This window comes from Lampetra fluviatilis, chromosome 60 (genome assembly GCF_964198595.1).
Source record: "Lampetra fluviatilis chromosome 60, kcLamFluv1.1, whole genome shotgun sequence".
In the NCBI taxonomy this organism is placed as follows: Eukaryota; Metazoa; Chordata; class Hyperoartia; order Petromyzontiformes; family Petromyzontidae; genus Lampetra; species Lampetra fluviatilis.
Genome location: NC_136334.1, coordinates 6,191,750 through 6,209,625, shown reverse-complemented (window position 1 = coordinate 6,209,625; position 17,876 = coordinate 6,191,750). Strand labels below are relative to the sequence as shown.

At 56.4% G+C, this 17,876-nt stretch overlaps 1 protein-coding gene across 1 annotated transcript in view; it reads right to left on the bottom strand.

Moving 5' to 3' along the window:
• Positions 1–17,876, bottom strand: part of LOC144950936 (protein furry homolog-like) — a 131,255-nt gene that overhangs the window by 65,235 nt on the left and 48,144 nt on the right. Inside the window, exons 22-34 of the mRNA XM_078881117.1 lie at positions 17,591–17,768; positions 17,414–17,513; positions 15,716–15,858; positions 14,591–14,759; positions 13,058–13,154; positions 11,321–11,424; positions 8,252–8,402; positions 6,941–7,044; positions 6,027–6,386; positions 4,164–4,377; positions 3,226–3,347; positions 1,135–1,322; positions 741–835 (exon numbers count right to left, since the gene is read on the bottom strand). Of these exons, the coding sequence (XP_078737243.1) occupies positions 741–835; positions 1,135–1,322; positions 3,226–3,347; positions 4,164–4,377; positions 6,027–6,386; positions 6,941–7,044; positions 8,252–8,402; positions 11,321–11,424; positions 13,058–13,154; positions 14,591–14,759; positions 15,716–15,858; positions 17,414–17,513; positions 17,591–17,768 (2,025 nt within the window). The remainder of the gene's footprint in view (positions 1–740; positions 836–1,134; positions 1,323–3,225; positions 3,348–4,163; positions 4,378–6,026; positions 6,387–6,940; positions 7,045–8,251; positions 8,403–11,320; positions 11,425–13,057; positions 13,155–14,590; positions 14,760–15,715; positions 15,859–17,413; positions 17,514–17,590; positions 17,769–17,876) is intronic.

Here is a 17,876-nt window from a genome sequence, read left to right as displayed (position 1 = left end):
GGTGGGGGTTTACATAAAGCAAAGTTTAAACAAAAAAAAACCTAAATGATGAACGAAGCAAAGTGCCGACTACACCGAGCATCTTCTTGTCTCCTCTGATCGTAACAATTAAAGAGAGAAAGAGTGGGAGAGAGAGAGAGCGAGCGAGCCTCTAGATTGGAGCGACTTTAGCCGTGACGACAACCTGTGTAGTTGACAGACATGTAACAACACTGTGGAGACGGCTTGTGGAATCGGTCCTTTTATTTACTTTCCTCAGTTCACAAGCACTCCCCCCGTTGCTGGCAGGCAACGGGAAGTGGGCAGACAGATCGCAAGAGACGTACCGCCACGTGGCACTCGGAGCTCCGCTCGAACGTGGCCCCTCTCTCTCTCTTCGTCTGACCACGTGTCGTTCATCTCTCCACTTATTTAACGCCTGGGTCACGTGGTACGCTCCAGCCAATCCTCAACAGCCTGCGCCGAATGTTCCAGATTGCTCCATCAACTCCCGGGACCACGCCCCTGACTTGTCTTCCCATTGGCTGAGGCCAAGAGTAGCAGAACCAATCATCCTAGCTGACATCCCTCGATCACGCCGGGGCCATGCTCCCAGGCTCTCCCCCCATTGGCTGTAGAGCAGGACCGGCAGAGCCAATCACCACGTGAGCCGGACATAGGCTCTCATTACGGACAGACTCTGCGGCCGTGCGAATGCATCTCTCGCTTGTGCGCGGAGTGATGACGCCTTCCGCGCCTACCTGGACAAGGAGGAGAGCACCTCCCCCTGCTTGGAAGCCTCCACGATGGTGTAGATGGCCGACTCCAACGTCAGCATCATCTCCATCACGTAGCCCTGCGCAAGGACACGGCCAGACCAAAGGACAAAGATCCCGTGTAGCCTGCAACGGACCATCGGGGCAAGTGCCGTTGGCGTGTAGCAGAGGTCGCAAACGGGTTTTGATTCCTTACCCGTACCCGGCCGCACCAGGGTCGCAAACGGGTACCCGTACCCGTACCCGGCCGTACCCGAACCCTACCCGTACCCGGCCGGGTACGGGTAGGGTACGGGTATCGGGTACCCGATTGCGACCTCTGGGATGAAGCCACGTTGCAGGCGCCGTCGCCACCGCCGCCGCCACCGCCGCCCCTCACCTGCGTCTCCTCGCCGGGGTCTCCCACCGTCTCCACGAGCCGCGTCAGGATGTCGGAGAGTGCGCCAGCGCTGAGTGGCTGGCGCAGCGCGCGGAACACCTGGAACGAGCGGCCCGCGTAGTGGCGCGACGAGCACGACAGCGCCGTGTGGAGCGCCACCTCGCTCAGCTGCTGCTCCAGCCGGCAGCCTGCGGATGGAGGGGCGGGGGGCAGGGGGCAGGGGGGGGTGAGAGGTCAATGGGGGGGGTCGCGGGGTCAACGATGGGATGCGTTGAGAACAGAAAGCAGGAACAGCACGTTGAGAGGGAATCCTGCGGGACAAACCCGGAGGGGAGAACGGCGATTACGACGATGACGAAAGTTCACCATCATCACGAGTTGTGCTGTTGAGAGATCCGCGTTGCATGCGAATGTACGCGTGCTGAACTTCTTTCGCACCGTACCTGGCCGACCGTGATAATCGGAGGTGCGGGACGGGGGGAAGATCAATTAACGCCTCGGTGGGGCGTTTGCCTGGGTAGGATGTGGATGGTTTAGTGTTGTATTTGTAAGTGTTTGAGTGACTTGTTTACATTTCGATTTAAAGCTTTCGTGACTGCAGGGATTCATCTTCTTGGTTCTTTCGGTAAAGTCACGTATGTATTACTTACTGTTAGTAGCTCAGCTTATTGGAGAGTATATTTAGTATACTGATGATACTATGTAGTTTATACTTTAGGTTTTTACGTGGTTGTTTAGTTACTGCAGCTACATACTATTAACACTCCTTCCCTTTATTAATGCTACCCCCATCCCCTCCCTTTGATGCTGCTAATCCTGCATAATGCACGGGCATAATATGACTTTGAAACCCCCCCGCCCACCTCCTACGCATTTCACAAGTAGTACTAATCACATACCTGCATTTCCCCTAAATATGCTAAATTCCTCTTGATATGCAAATTATTTTGTCAAGGCGCCCTTCCCCCCTTCCAACCCAGCTTAAATAGATGCGCCAAGCGTGGTGGTGTTTCATTCAGACGCTGTCTCCCCGACAGACCTGGTCTTCACCTGAGGACGGCTGCTTGCGTTGTGGCCGAAACGTCGTGAGAATTATTTTATTATATTTTATTTTATTACTTCCCTTCTACGTGACTTTACCGAAAGAACCAAGAAGATGAACACAAAAAGCGCTTCTACAGAATTGAGTTTTCAATTCAGATGATTTTAAAAGTGCGAAGCTCCAGTGGCTTCCTGATATCGGAAGGAAGAGCGTTCCAGACGGCCTCAGAAGCGCATCTGAGTTGGTGGTGAGGGCCTGGGTGTCCGGGGCACAATGTGCGGGTGAGAGTCAGAGGCTCTGAGCACGAGTGAGAGTCTCGGTGTGAGAGCGAGAGAGAGAGGGGCACGGTGTGAGAGCGAGAGAGAGAGACAGAGGCACGGTGTGAGAGACAGCGTCAGAGTCACGGTGTGAGGGCGAGCGAGAGAGAGTGAGAGTCTCGGTGTGAGAGCGAGAGAGAGAGGGGCACGGTGTGAGAGCGAGAGAGCGAGAGTCTCGGTGTGAGGGCGAGAGAGAGTCAGAGGCATGGCGTGAGGGCGAGAGAGAGAGAGAGACAGTCTCAGCGTGAGAGCGAGAGTCAGAGTCTCGGTGTGAGAGCGAGAGAGAGAGGGGCACGGTGTGAGAGCGAGAGAGAGAGGGGCACGGTGTGAGAGCGAGAGAGAGAGGGGCACGGTGTGAGAGCGAGAGAGAGAGGGGCACGTGTGAGAGCGAGAGAGCGAGAGTCTCGGTGTGAGGGCGAGAGAGAGTCAGAGGCATGGCGTGAGGGCGAGAGAGAGAGAGACAGTCTCAGCGTGAGAGAGAGAGTGAGAGTCTCGGTGTGAGAGCGAGAGAGAGAGGGGCACGGTGTGAGAGCGAGAGAGCGAGAGTCTCGGTGTGAGGGCGAGAGAGAGTCAGAGGCATGGCGTGAGGGCGAGAGAGAGAGAGACAGTCTCAGCGTGAGAGAGAGAGTGAGAGTCACGGTGTGAGAGCGAGAGAGAGAGGGGCACGGTGTGAGAGCGAGAGAGAGAGGGGCACAGTGTGAGAGCGAGAGAGAGAGAGCTAAGGTCTCCCACCGGGCTGTGCGGCGCAGAATGCTGCGAGCACGTGACCCACGAAGCCGCTGAGCTCCTCGGTGCTGCGGATGGCGTGGCAGCGTGGCGCAATCTCCTCGTGGCACCACAGCGGCCCGCTCCGCCTGACGCGCACAAACAAGAGAGAGCGCACGTGTCAGTATGCCTCCCAACAGGATGTGGGGGGGGGGGCGAGTGTTTATCATTGCCAAGGCCCCCCCACCCACCCCTCCCACCCCTCCAACAATACACAAAATGGGGAAAGGGAACAAACTAAACGCAGTGTAACGCGTAGTAAGGCTTTCGCGACCAATATTATTCATAATAAAGGTGTTTTGGGGTTTAGATCGCGTTATTATTTATAAATGTGTCGTAACCCTCCAACCACCCGACACGGAAAAATCAGCAAAACAAAAGTGTCCGGTTGACAAAAGACAAAATAGTTCACTGCTTTAGCCCACCCGGTGTGTTGTTGAAGAGTGAATGCACAGTACTCAAAAAATTGTAAATGCTCGGAGCAATCTGTCTGACGGCCGAGTCGAAACCCGCCGCCGCCGCCGTAGCCGGTACGACGACCGGACTTCGCGTGGCCGATGATGCTTTTCAACGAGGGATGTTTCGTGGCAGTAGCGTACCTAGGATATTTTGCGCCCGGGGACGAACTATAAAATTGGTGCCCCCCCCCCCCCCCCGTTTAATCACACACCAAAATGTAATTACATGACATGTAGGCTGTTGTGTGGCGGGATATATAAACTTTTCGGTTGAGGTGTAGATTTTTGCGGTCGTTTCAGGCTGCCGCGCCCGCCGCAATAAGTTATAATGTCACGTTGCAAGCCTAATTTTGGCGCCCGAGAACATATGTACCCCCCTGCCCCCCCCCCCCTAGCTACGCCTCTGTTTCGTGGTGGCTGCGGTTAATTTGCGGCCGAGCGCCGGACCTCGCCGCAATGAACTCGATGAGTGCCCGGGCCTTGCCGTCCGGATCGGCCGCGTCGTCGTCGTCGTCATCGGCGAGTCCCGGCGCGGACAGCAGCGGCAAGTTGGCAGCGCTCTCTGCGCTGCCGGCTGCCAGGCTCGACTGCGTGGAGGAGCTGTAGCTGAGGGTGGAGTCGGTGGCGAGCGAACGGCGGAGCTCGGAGAAGGTGCTCACGCCTAGCGGGGACGAGGTGGGGAGGGGGAGCGGGGGGGACACGGGGGGACACACGGGGGAGACAGGGACACATGGGGGGACACACGGGGGGAGACACGGGGGAAGACACGGGGGGACACACGGGGGGAGACAGGGACACACGGGGGGAGACACGAGGGGAGACAGGGACACACGGGGGGGGACACGGGGGAGACAGGGACACACGGGGGGAGACACGGGGGGAGACAGGGACACACGGGGGGACACACGGGGGAGACAGGGACACACGGGGGAGACAGGGACACACGGGGGGAGACAGGGACACACGGGGGGACACACGGGGGAGACAGGGACACACGGGGGGACACACGGGGGAGACAGGGACACACGGGGGAGACAGGGACACACGGGGGGAGACAGGGACACACGGGGGAGACAGGGACACACGGGGGGACACACGGGGGGAGACAGGGACACACGGGAGAGACAGGGACACACGGGGGAGACAGGGACACACGGGTGAGACAGGGACACACGGGGGGACACACGGGGGGAGACAGGGACACACGGGGGAGACAGGGACACACGGGGGGACACACGGGGGGAGACAGGGACACACGGGGGGAGACAGGGACACACGGGGGGAGACAGGGACACACGGGGAGACACGGGGGGAGACAGGGACACACGGGGGAGACAGGGACACACGGGGGGAGACAGGGACACACGGGGGAGACAGGGACACACGGGGGGAGACAGGGACACACGGGGAGACACGGGGGGAGACAGGGACACACACGAGGGGAGACGGGATACACGGGGAGAGACGGGGACACACGGGGACACACGGGGGGATACACGAGGGGACACACGGTTGACACAGGGAGAGATGGTGACACACGGGGACATGGCGACAACGATGATGACAATCACCACGACGACGACAATGATGATGACAATCACGACGACAATGACGACGACAACGATGATGACAATCACGACGACAATCACGACGACGATGACGACGACAACGATGATGACAATCACGACGACAATGACGACGACAACGATGATGACAATCACGACGACAATGACGACGACAATGATGATGACAACGATGATGACAATCACGACGACAATCACGACGACAACGATGATGACAATCACGACGACAATCACGACGACAATGATGATGACAACGATGATGACAATCACGACGACAATCACGACGACAATGACGACGACAACGATGATGACAATCACGACGACAATGACGACGACAATGACGACGACAATGATGATGACAATCACGACGACAATGACGACGACAATGATGATGACAACGATGATGACAATCACGACGACAATCACGACGACAATGACGACGACAACGATGATGACAATCACGACGACAATGACGACGACAACGATGATGACAATCACGACGACAATGACGACGACAATGATGATGACAACAACGATGATGACAATCACGACGATCACCACGATGATGACAACAACGATGATGACAATCACGACGACCATGACGACAACAACGATGATGACAATCATGACGACAATCACGACGATAATCACTATGACAACGATGATGACAATCACGACGAGTACGACGATCGCCACGACGACAATCGCCACGACGACGCCTCCTTACCCGAGGGGCTGGCGTGGGCCCTGGGTGGGGGGCAGGGCCGCCCCCCCCCCAGGGAGCGTCCCTCCTGCTGCTCCCCGTTCTGCAGCAGCACGGCGGCGATGGCCGGGCAGCTACTGCTGCACGCCAGCACCAGCAGCAGGTGCAGCAGCAGCCGCTTGCAGTGCTGGTACACCTCCGGGCGGTAGTGGTCCATGCCTACGCGCCGTGTCAGCGTGTGCGTGCGTGCAAGCGAGATCATCATCATCATCATCGGTATCATCATCAGTATCATCATCATCATCAACAGCAGCAGCAGCAGCAGCAGGTGCAGCAGCAGCCGCTTGCAGTGCTGGTACACCTCCGGGCGGTAGTGGTCCATGCCTACGCGCCGTGTCAGCGTGTGTGTGCGTGCAAGCGAGATCATCATCATCGAGATCATCAGTAGTATCATCATCATCATCAACAGCAGCAGAACGTGCAGCGGGATGTGCAGCTGCGTGTGCAGCAGCGTGTGCCGTGGCGAGGTGGGCAATACGGTGGCTAGGAGACGTTAACTACCTCGCCTGGTATGCAGGAGGATGTGGGTTCGATTTCGACCCTGATGCCTGCTGTATATTTCGAGTTTGTGTGTCTCTCTCTCTGCGTAGTGAGATGTTAACTACCTCGCCTGGTCTACAGGAGGTCGTGGGTTCGATCCTGACCCTGATTGTCTCGGGTGTGGACCAATCAACTTCAAGGACAGTGCATATCATTACCATCATCAGAGTTGTTTCTTTTTGTTTGCATTTTGACTGCTTGTGTTGTGGTTATTGCAAACATGATGCCTTGTATAAAGGTGTCAGTTTTTGTACCAGTTGAAAGGGCAAAAACCTATTACTATATTTTGCCACTGGTAAAGGAGATGTCTCATAGAGGTTTCTGTCTCTGTCACTCACCCAGGATCAGCGCATGAAGGAGCAGAGGCAGGTAGGTCATCCAGTCCACCTCCATGCTGTGGTCCACCACCAAGTCGCTCATCAGCATCACGGCCACGTTACACCTGGCGCCGAGCAGACAGAGGTTATCGGGACCACCATGTGTACATGAAAACAACAACAACCGCCATTCGCCACTAAGTGGCGGTGACGTCACCACGACGCTTGTGCCAGGCCACACATACAGAAATACACGCGGACACACACACACAGAAGTGTTCACACAGACTCGCATTCACACACAGACACATGTACACACAAATACACGTGCACACACAGACACGAGCACAGAGACACACGTTCACACACACACACGTGTACACACAAATACACATGCGCAAACACACAGACACACGTTCACACACACAAACACGTTCACACACACACACGTTCACACACACACACGTGTACACACAAATACACGTGCACACACACACACACAGACAGACACACGTTCACACACAGACACGTGTACACACAAATATACGTGCACACACACAGACACGAGCACACAGACTCACGTTCACACACAGACACGTGTACACACACAAATATACACATGTACACCAACACACACACGCAGACACAAGCACACAGACAAGCGTTCACACACAGACACGTGTACACACACAAATATACACATGTACACCAACACACACACGCAGACACGAACACACACACACAGACACGCGTTCACACGCGTGTTTTACACGTAGGAGGAAACAGGAGCGCCCACGCATCTTAATATCCTTTCGTGTTCGTCTACGTGCAATGTGAGTCTGTGTGCAATGTTAGTCAGTGTGCAGTGTTGAGTCTATGGGCAGTGTTAGTCTATGGGCAGTGTTGAGTCTATGGGCAGTGTTGAGTCTATGGGCAGTGTTGAGTCTATGGGCAGTGTTGAGTCTATGGGCAGTGTTAGTCTATGGGCAGTGTTGAGTCTATGGGCAGTGTTGAGTCTATGGGCAGTGTTGAGTCTATGGGCAGTGTTGAGTCTATGGGCAGTGTTGAGTCTATGGGTAGTGTTAGTCTGTGGGCAGTGTTAGTCTACGTGCAATATTAATCAATTCTGTACATGTTACAGATTGAATAACGAATGAAAACCCAGCGGAGCCACCACGGGTGACGCAAGATCGCGGGAGGTCGCGGGGGGGGTCACAGGGGGGGGGTCGCGGGAGGTCGCGGGGGGGTCACGGGGGGGGTTCACGTGCGTTTGACGCAAATCCGCACGCATCTGGAAGCTCTCCGGCAAAACGTTCGGCCGCCCTCGCTCACCGGTGCAGCGGGGTTCCCGGCAACACCATCTCGGGCAGGAAGTCTACGAGCGGGGCCCAGCACCCGCCGTTGGCCGGCATCGGCAGCGGCTCGGGCTGTTGCGCCTCCAGCACCTTGATGCGCCAGCAGACGTGCGCCGGCAAGAGGTCGCCTGCACACCGAAGACAACGGTCACCCGTGTAGCCTGTGGCAGAGTGTTGGGGCAAGTGCTGTGAGTAGCAGCGCCTATGGACACACAAAGACAAAGGTCACCCGTGTAGCCTGTGGCAGACTGTTGGGGCAAGTGCTCTGAGTAGCAGTGCCTATGGACACACAAAGACAAAGGTCACCCGTGTAGCCTGTGGCAGACTGTTGGGGCAAGTGCTGTGAGTAGCAGCAGCAGCGCCTATGAAAACACAAAGACAAAGATCCCCCGTGTAGCCTGTAACAGACTGTTGGGGCAAGTGCTGTGAGCGAGTAGCAGCAGCACCTATGAACACACAAAGACAAAGATCCCCCGTGTAGCCTGTAGCAGACTGTTGGAGCAAGTGCTGTGAGTAGCAGCGCCTATGAAGGTCGGAACGGCGCACGAAGGGGGCGGGTAGCCACGCGCGCCCGGCCACCTTTGTCTCCCCAGTGGTGTTAGTTACATATCGCACACCAGGTAGTCATTTGAGGCTGAGTCGACCGAGGGGAGGCCCACCAACCGTTGCACTGTCGCTCCCCATGTGCACACCAGTCACTCGGTAGCCGCAGAAACACACCACACACACACACCACACACACACCACCACACACACCACACACCCACCACACACACACCATACACACCACACACACCAGTCACAAACCACACACACACACCACACGCACACTACGCACACACCACACACTCACACCACACACACACCCACACACACCACACACACACACACACCACACACACTACACTACACACCACACACACACCACACACACACACACCACACACCCACACCACACACACCACACACACACCACACACACCACACACACACCACACACACCACACACACACCACACACACCACACACACACCACACACCAAATCTGAGTCTATACCTAAGTTGCCCAAATTCCAGCTCTGAACATCACGAGTGGGAAAGTGCTGCCCCCTACTGCGTGAGTGGACCGGAGTGTCACTTGAAGAAGCAGAAGCAGCAGACCCTCCGAGGTAGCTCTGCAATATCCGCTTCTGCGAAGCCGTTCCATCACAAACAAACCGCGGGTCTCGGCTGCTCCGCACGGATTACCCAACCGGCGCTTCGTCTCTCGACGCGGCCTCACGCCGAACGCGGCGCAAATCCGCTGATAAATGTTGGCGGCGGCGGGGGGCAAGAAAGCGGCAGGCCACGTCGTAGACAAACACCCAAAATAAATATCGACGGTTACCGCCGAGACGGACGAGCAGTCTCGGAGCGCCGATTCCGGTGACGGCGGCGATGACAGCGATGATGACGGCGATGACGACGACCCGCGGGTATTGACGAGCGCTGGGGTCGCGCCGCGCGACACGGCCGTCGACGGCTGCGCCGTGACCCCCCCGGGGAGGGGAGGGGGGGGGGCGGTCGGTGTGCAGGGGCCGGGGTGTAGGGTAGCCGCGCGTGTGGGCGATGACGCGGAGGCGATGGGATTAGCTCGCGAATCGATGGCGGTTTGGACGCGGTCAATAACTGCCCCCGCGATAATGAGCCGGGTCTATCAAAGCCAGCCCCCCCCCCCACCACCCCCCCCACCACCTCCATCCCACCGCCCCCCCCCCCACCCTCGCTCAGTCGTCGGCGTATCGGGGTTGAGCTCACGAGCTCGCCCCCCCCCGACCAATGCTACGACGTCGGGGCGGAGGTCACGGAGGTCGTGGAGGTCACGGAGGTCACGGAGGTCACCGAGGGCTTGGGTAATCGTGAATTTCAACGCGGCGTGAGCGGCGAGCCACGGACGGCTCCCGGAATCGAGCGTCGGTGACGAATATTTACACCAGTCCCGAGCCTCGCCTAGGTCGACTTGGCCTCAAAACCAGTACCTGCTGCGGTGCGTAAACATCAGAGGCTCGGGGAGACAAAGGCGGCGACCACGGGGAGAACACGCAGACGCCAAATATACAACGGGCGTCAGGGTCGAGATCGAATGCACGCGAGCTCCTGCCTACCAGGCGAGGTGGTTAACATTTCCTACCCACAGCGGTGCCCCTTTTGGCGGTGCGATACGGTGGGAGGTCAGTTTCTCACGATAAGACGATTATCGCGATGGCAGATTTCCCATCACTTTGTAATTATATTTCACCCTCCCTCGCTCCCTCCTCAATGTCTCGCTCATTCTCCTCCTGTCCGACTCAATGTCTAACTCCTCCTCCGTATCTCACTCGATGTCTCAATGATGACGATGTACAAACGATAGCGACGACGATGACGACGCTCTCGTAGACAGAGGAGCAACCCCAGGCGAGGGAGGAAAGACGACACCAACAACCGCCCCCCCCCCCTTTGCCCCAACGTGCATTGCGCGGGGCTACACGGGGGCGGGGGGGGGCTTTGGGGGCATAACAATTTGGTTCTTTCGGTAAAGAGACGTATAAAGATAAAGTAATAAATTAAATACTAGCATACGACGTTTCGATTGCAACACAAGCAATCGTCATCAGGTATAAATGAAATAGAAACACAAATCTAGTAGACTTAGAAATGTAATGTAAAAAACAGAGAGAGTCGGATAACATAACAGTCAACACCCTCTTCTTGGTTCTTTCGGTAAAGTCACGTAGAAAGGAAATAATAAAATAATAAAAATAAAACATAATAAAATAATTCTCACTAGAATTATTTTAAATAATAAAAATAAAACATAATAAAATAATTCTCACTATAATTATTTTATTGTTTTATTTTTATTATTTTATTATTTCCCTTCTACGTGATGACTTTACCGAAAGAACCAAGAAGATGAATCCCTGCAGTCACGAAAGCTTTACATCGAAAGTCAACACCCTACCTGGTTGATTACGTTCTTCCTGAGAATGCTACATTTGGGGGTTCATCTCATTGGCCCTCTCACCTTTCTCTTCGTCGTAGGAACCTCCGGAGCTGTTACTGTAGCGGGACTCGAGGCGCGGGTGATGGTGCCGGGCCAGGCCAGAGTACAGATCCCCTCCCAGGTAGCTGGGGGACGACAACGCGGAGGGAAACGTCACCGCACGCGACCGAGAGACCGAGAGACCGAGAGAGAGAGAGACAGCCGAGGTCACCCACCCCCCGCCCCACCCCGTCTCAACGTCGCCAGGAGCCACGCCGTTCATGCCGAGATGTTGTGCGTCAATCGCCGGTGACGTCGCAGGCCCCGCGACTAGGTTTGACACACGAGTGCGGTAGCCGCAGTCGGCTTACGCTGCAGACGGACGATGTGCGTGCGTGCGTCTTTCGCGGCGTACGTAGCCAAACGTGCTCATCGGAGACTAACACTGCCCGTGGGCTAACACTGCTCATCGATTTAAATTGCCCATAGACTAACATTTTGTCCATAGACTTACACTGCACATAGTCAACGTTTTTGTGGTTTAGATCGCGTTATTTATAAATGTGTCGTAACCCTCCACCACCCGACACGGCCAATCAGTAAAAAAGTGTCACGTTGACAAAAGACAAAATAGTTCACTGCTTTAGCCCACCGGTGTGTTGAAGCGTGAAACCACAACATTTACAATTTTTGAGTACGACGTTTCGCTGGTAATTGCATCCAGCATCATCGGGCAATTCACCACGCTTCAACACACCGGTGGGCTAAAGCAGTGAACTAATTGTCTTTTGTCATCGTGACACTTTTTTACTGATTGGCCGTGTCGGGTGGTGGAGGGTTACGACACATTTATAAATAACGCGATCTAAACCCAAAAACGTTGATTATGAATAATATTGGTCGCGAAAGCCTACCTGTTAAACTGACTGCACATAGACTTACATTTTACATAGACTTACATTGCCCATAGACTAACATTGTCCCTTCTACGTGACTTTACCGAAAGAACCAAGAAGATGAATCCCTGCAGTCACGAAATAACTCTTTAAATCGAAATTTATACTCTTAGGTTTTTTCGGTAAAGTCACGTAGGTAAAAAAATAAAATTAAAAATTACTAAAATAAAATAATGGAAATAAAATAATAAAAATCACGACGTTTCGGAGGCCACACAAGTCTCCGTCATCAGGTGGGACCGTCACAGCCAGATTTGCTGTATCACTTGAAACGTCGGGAGTTTTTATTATTTTATTTCTATTATTACTTTCATTAATTTTAAGTTCATTTTTTTTACCTACGCAACTTTACCGAAAAACACTAAGAGCATGAGACTTTTTGCCCCCGTCACGCGGCGTTCTTAGGGAGTGCAAGCAGCTTCCGCCACGTGACAGGAGGACAGACTGCACATACCACACATCACGCAAAGACCGCACATCACGCACAGACTGCACAGACCACACAGACCACACAGACTACACAGACCGCAAAGACCGCACATCACGCACAGACTGCACAGATCCCACAGACCACACAGACTACACAGATCGCAAAGACCGCACATCATGTACAGACAGCAAAGACCGCACAGACCACACAGACTGCACAGACCGCAAAGACCGCACATCACGCACAGACTGCACAGACCACACAGACTGCACAGACTGCACAGACCGCAAAGACCGCACATCACGCACAGACTGCACAGACCACACAGACTGCACAGACTGCACAGACCGCACAGACGACTGCGCAGACGCACGCGACGACGACGACTCGAACCTGTCTTCGAAGCTGGGGTCCTTGGGAACCTTAGTCCTTCTCGTGTCCTGCAGGCCCTCTGCTCCGGGCACCATCGTGTTGCTACTCGACGTGGTGCCTAAGGCGGGAATCGGAGCAGCCGCGTGAACGTTCGTCCGTTCAGGTGGTGGGAGGAGACGGGTACGGGGTAATCAAACGAATGATCAGGATCAGAATGTTTAGTTAAACAATTTGGGCCGTCGACAGACGATCGCTCAGCGAAGTCGGGCTTTTATCACCATCGCCACGTGGACATTTAGAGCGGCGGACAAACGCACGAAGACGCGTGACGTCGATTCCAAACGTGGAAGGGTGGAACAAAAAAACGCGGGACCCGGAGAAAAATCCACACGGCCACGGAGAGAGAGACACGCTAACTGCAAATACGCAGCAGGTATCGTCAGGGTCGGGATCGAACCCGTCTACCTCCTGTGTACCAGGCGAGGTAGTTAACATCTCCTAGCCACCCGTGGCGCCTATTTGGACTGCGGGAAGCAGGAACCCGACGATCTGCGAATCTCTTTTTTGTTATCACCGATGTCTCGTCATACATAATTGAACATCGCACTCGCTCCTCTCACACTCGCTCACACGTACACCCCCTGTATAGCAGAGGTCGCAAACGGGTTTTGATTCCTTACCCATACCCGTACCCGGCCGCACCAGGGTCGAAAACGGGTACCCGTACCCGATACCCGGCTACCCGTACCCGGCCGGGTATCGGGTAGGGTACGGGTACCCGATTGCGACCTCTGGGATGAAGCCATGTTGCAGGCGCGGGTGGGTTGATTCTAGGAACTTGAATCGTGAGAAGAGACAAGACGTTGGGAAATGAGTGACAAACGGTGACTCACCAGTGACTCACGGCCTACCCGTACCCGTACCCGGCCGGGTACGGGTACGGGTAGGCCGACTGTCTCCTCGACAGACCTGTTCTTCACCTGAGGACGGCTGCTTGCGTTGTGGCCGAAACGTCGTGAGAATTATTTTATGAAGTTTTATTTTTATTATTTTACTATTTCCATTCTACGTGACTTTACCGAAAGAACCAAGAAGATGAATCCCTGCAGTCACGAAAGCTTTAAATCACAAGGTACTCGTTGAGGCTGAGTCGACCTACTCCAAAACCAACATCCGCCATTCGCCGCCACTAAGTGCCGGTGACGTCACCACGGCGCCTGTGCCAGGCCAGGTACACTGTGAGGCCACGTGAAGTGTCGGAGGCCCCCGCCGCTGACAGGAGGTCACGGGACAGACCCGGCAGGTGCCGTGGGTGGGCTGACCGAGCCGATCTACTCCAATACCAATACCCGCCATTCTCCACTAAGTGCCAGGCCAGGTGCACTGTGAGGCCACGTGAAGTGTCGGAGTTTGTGTGTCTCACTCTCTCTCTCTCCGTGGTTGCGTTGATTTTCTTCGGGTCCTCTGGTATTTTCCCTCCACGTTTCAAATCAACATCACGAGTTTAAAAGTATTCGCCCCGGAGGTCACGGGACAGACGCACGCCAGCCTCACCGGATGTGAGCGACGGAGTCTTGTGCATGCCGGCGACGCGGTAGTACGGCGGGTTGTCGGTGTGGATCACCACCGAGTTCACCGACTCGGTGAGCTGCAGCTCGCGCACAAACTCGTCCAGCAGCTGCACCGGCTTGTTCCTCGCCAGGTAGATCACCACCTTCTTCATCTGCCGTTCCGACCACCACCACCGCCACCCACCGCCAGCCATGCCACAGACATCACCGCTACGTCAGGCAGCCGTCGAGCAATCATGGTGGTGGTGGCGGCGGCGGTGTTGGAAGTAGTGGTGGAAATGGCGGTGGTGTTAGCGGCGTTCGTGGTGGCGGTGATGGCGATAACAGTGGGCGGTGGGTGTGACGATGGTGAGTGAGGGCAGTTGCGTTTGGTGTGACGGTGGTGGGTGTGACGGTGGTGGGTGTGACGGTGGTGGGTGTGACGGTGGTGGGTGTGACGGTGGTGGGTGTGACGATGGTGAGTGAGGGCAGTTGCGTTTGGTGTGACGGTGGTGGGTGTGACGGTGGTGGGTGTGACGGTGGTGGGTGTGACGGTGGTGGGTGTGACGGTGGTGGGTGTGACGGTGGTGGGTGTGGCGGTGGTGGGTGTGACGGTGGTGGGTGTGACGGTGGTGGGTGTGACGGTGGTGGGTGTGGCGGTGGTGGGTGTGACGGTGGTGGGTGTGACGGTGGTGGGTGTGACGGTGGTGGGTGTGACGGTGGTGGGTGTGGCGGTGGTGGGTGTGACGGTGGTGGGTGTGACGGTGGTGGGTGTGACGGTGGTGGGTGTGGCGGTGGTGGGTGTGACGGTGGTGGGTGTGACGGTGGTCGGTGTGACGGTGGTGGGGAAGTGACGGTGGTGGGTGTGGCGGCGCTGGGGAAGTGACGGTGGTGGGTGTGACGGTGGTCGGTGTGACGGCGGCGTTGGAGAAGTGACGGTGGCGCTGGGTGTGACGATGGTCGGTGTGACGGTGGTCGGTGTGACGGTGTTGGAGTAGTGACGGTGGCGCTGAGTGTGACGGTGGTGCTGGGTGTGACGGTGGCGTTGGAGAAGTGACGGTGGCGCTGGGTGTGACGGTGGTCGGTGTGACGGCGTTGGGCGCCGATGGCGGCGTTGGGCGCGACTCACGTGCGGCAGCAGCGGCGGCTCGGTGCGCACGCCGCACAGAGCGGTCACGTGCTGCAGCGTCACGCGCATGTTCCCGCTCCAGCTGTTGGCCAGCGTCGTCCACACGCTCTCCAGCTCGCCCCCCACCATCTCGTCCCCGTACTGATCGCGTGCGGGTGGTGGGTGGTGGGGGCGGGGTGGTGGTGGGGAGGGGGGAGTGGTTGGCGGGAGGGGCACACACAAGGGGACGCGCTGGCGACGTATGCAGAGTTGCCCTAACCCCCCCCACCACCACACCCCCCACCCACACTGACTTGCCGCGGTTGCGAGATGTTAACTACCTCGCCTGGCATACAGGAGGTCGTGGGTTCTATCCCGACCCTGATGATGCCTGCTGCTGTATATTTTGAGTTTGCGTGTCTCTCTCTCCGTGGTGAGATGTTAACTACCTCGCCTGGTCTACAGGAGGTCGTGGGTTCGATCCCAACCCTGACGACGCCTGCTGTATATTTAGAGTTTGCGTGTTTCTCTCTCCGTGGTGAGATGTTAACTGCCTCGCCTGGTCTACAGGAGGTCGTGGGTTCGATCCTGACCCTGACGATGCCTGCTGCTGTATATTTGGAGTTTGCGTGTCTCTCTCTCTCCGTGGTGAGATGTTAACTACCTCGCCTGGTCTACAGGAAGTCGTGGGTTCGATCCCGACCCTGACGATGCCTGTTGTATATTTAGAGTTTGCGTGTCTCTCTCTCTCTTCGTGGTGAGATGTTAACTACCTCGCCTGGTATGCAGGAGGTCACGGGATCGATCCTGACCCTGAAGATGCCTGCTGTATATCTGGAGTTTGTGTGTCTCTTTCCTCTTCGCCGTAGTTGCGTTGATTTTCTTCGGGTCCTAAGGGGTTTTTAGAATCAACATCACACGAGTTTAAAAGTATTTGCCTGCTATTCACATGTCGACACGATAAGCCACTTCGTTGAGCTATCATTTGTATTCGCCAGGTTGCTTCTGAAAATCAGCTACATAGCTCAGTGGGGTCTTACCCGGTAAAATAAACAAAAGTTTAGTTTAGGTGCACACTGCGCGACAGGCGCGGTGGTAACAATTGGACGTCACGGCAAAATAAGGGTGGGTTTGTGTGGGTGAGTGGGGTGAGTTTGGTGGGTGAGTCGGTGGGTGGGTGCATGGGTGGGTGAGTTTGTGAATCAGTTGGTGTGTGAGTTAGTCGGTGAATAGATGGGTGGGTGAGTTGGTGGGGTGGGTTGGTGGGTGAGTTGGTGGGTGAGTCGGTGGGTGGGTGCATGGGTGGGTGAGTTGGTGAATCAGTTGGTGTGTGAGTTAGTCGGTGAATAGATGGGTGGGTGAGTTGGTGGGTGGGTTGGTGGGTGAGTTGGTGGGTGAGTCGGTGGGTGGATGCATGGGTGGGTGAGTTGGGTGAATCAGATGGTGTGTGAGTTAGTCGGTGAGTGGGTGGGTGGTTGAGTGGTTGGGTTGGTGGATGGTTGCGTGGGTCGGGCCTCCAACTCACCAACTCTCTCAAGAGCAACCCAACGCCTCCATCGCTTACGATCGAATCTCTCACGGCTGCTCTTCAACCGGCCACACGAAACCGCCCGCCACCACCGTCACCCCAATCATCATCAAACGCCACCGACGTCGGGCAAGCGCAAAGCCTCGCTCTACCAGCCCGGCTCGACAAAGCCCGCTAAGGCCCGTTACCCTTTGCCGTCATGTAGAGGAGGTTGTTGAGCACGAACGCCGTGGCCTGCGCCGATCCCCAGCCGGCCCCCCTCAGCCAGCGCCCACCACCCCCCCCCCGCCCCCCCCGGGCCCCCCGCCGTTCTCCCCCCCCCTCCTCCTCCCCCCCACCCCTGCAGCCTCCGCTCCCCCCCCCATCGCCTGCGGCGACGGGGAAGCTGCCGTCGTCGTCGCAGGGGCTCGGCGGTGAGCGGCGACGCCGACGCCGCCCTCGTCGCTCTCCGGCGTCTCCGCTCCGGCGTCGCCGATGGCGGCGCGCCGGACGCCGCGTGGCAGGAAGACGCCGGCGGGGCCGAGGACGGGGGGCGGCCGCCACCGCCTGCCAGCCACCTTGCCGCCCAGCCACCGCCGCCACCCCCACAGTTCGATATTGTAGAGCCACGGCAGAAGGTAGGCCAGCATGGCCTGGCGTCCCGAAGGACGGGTC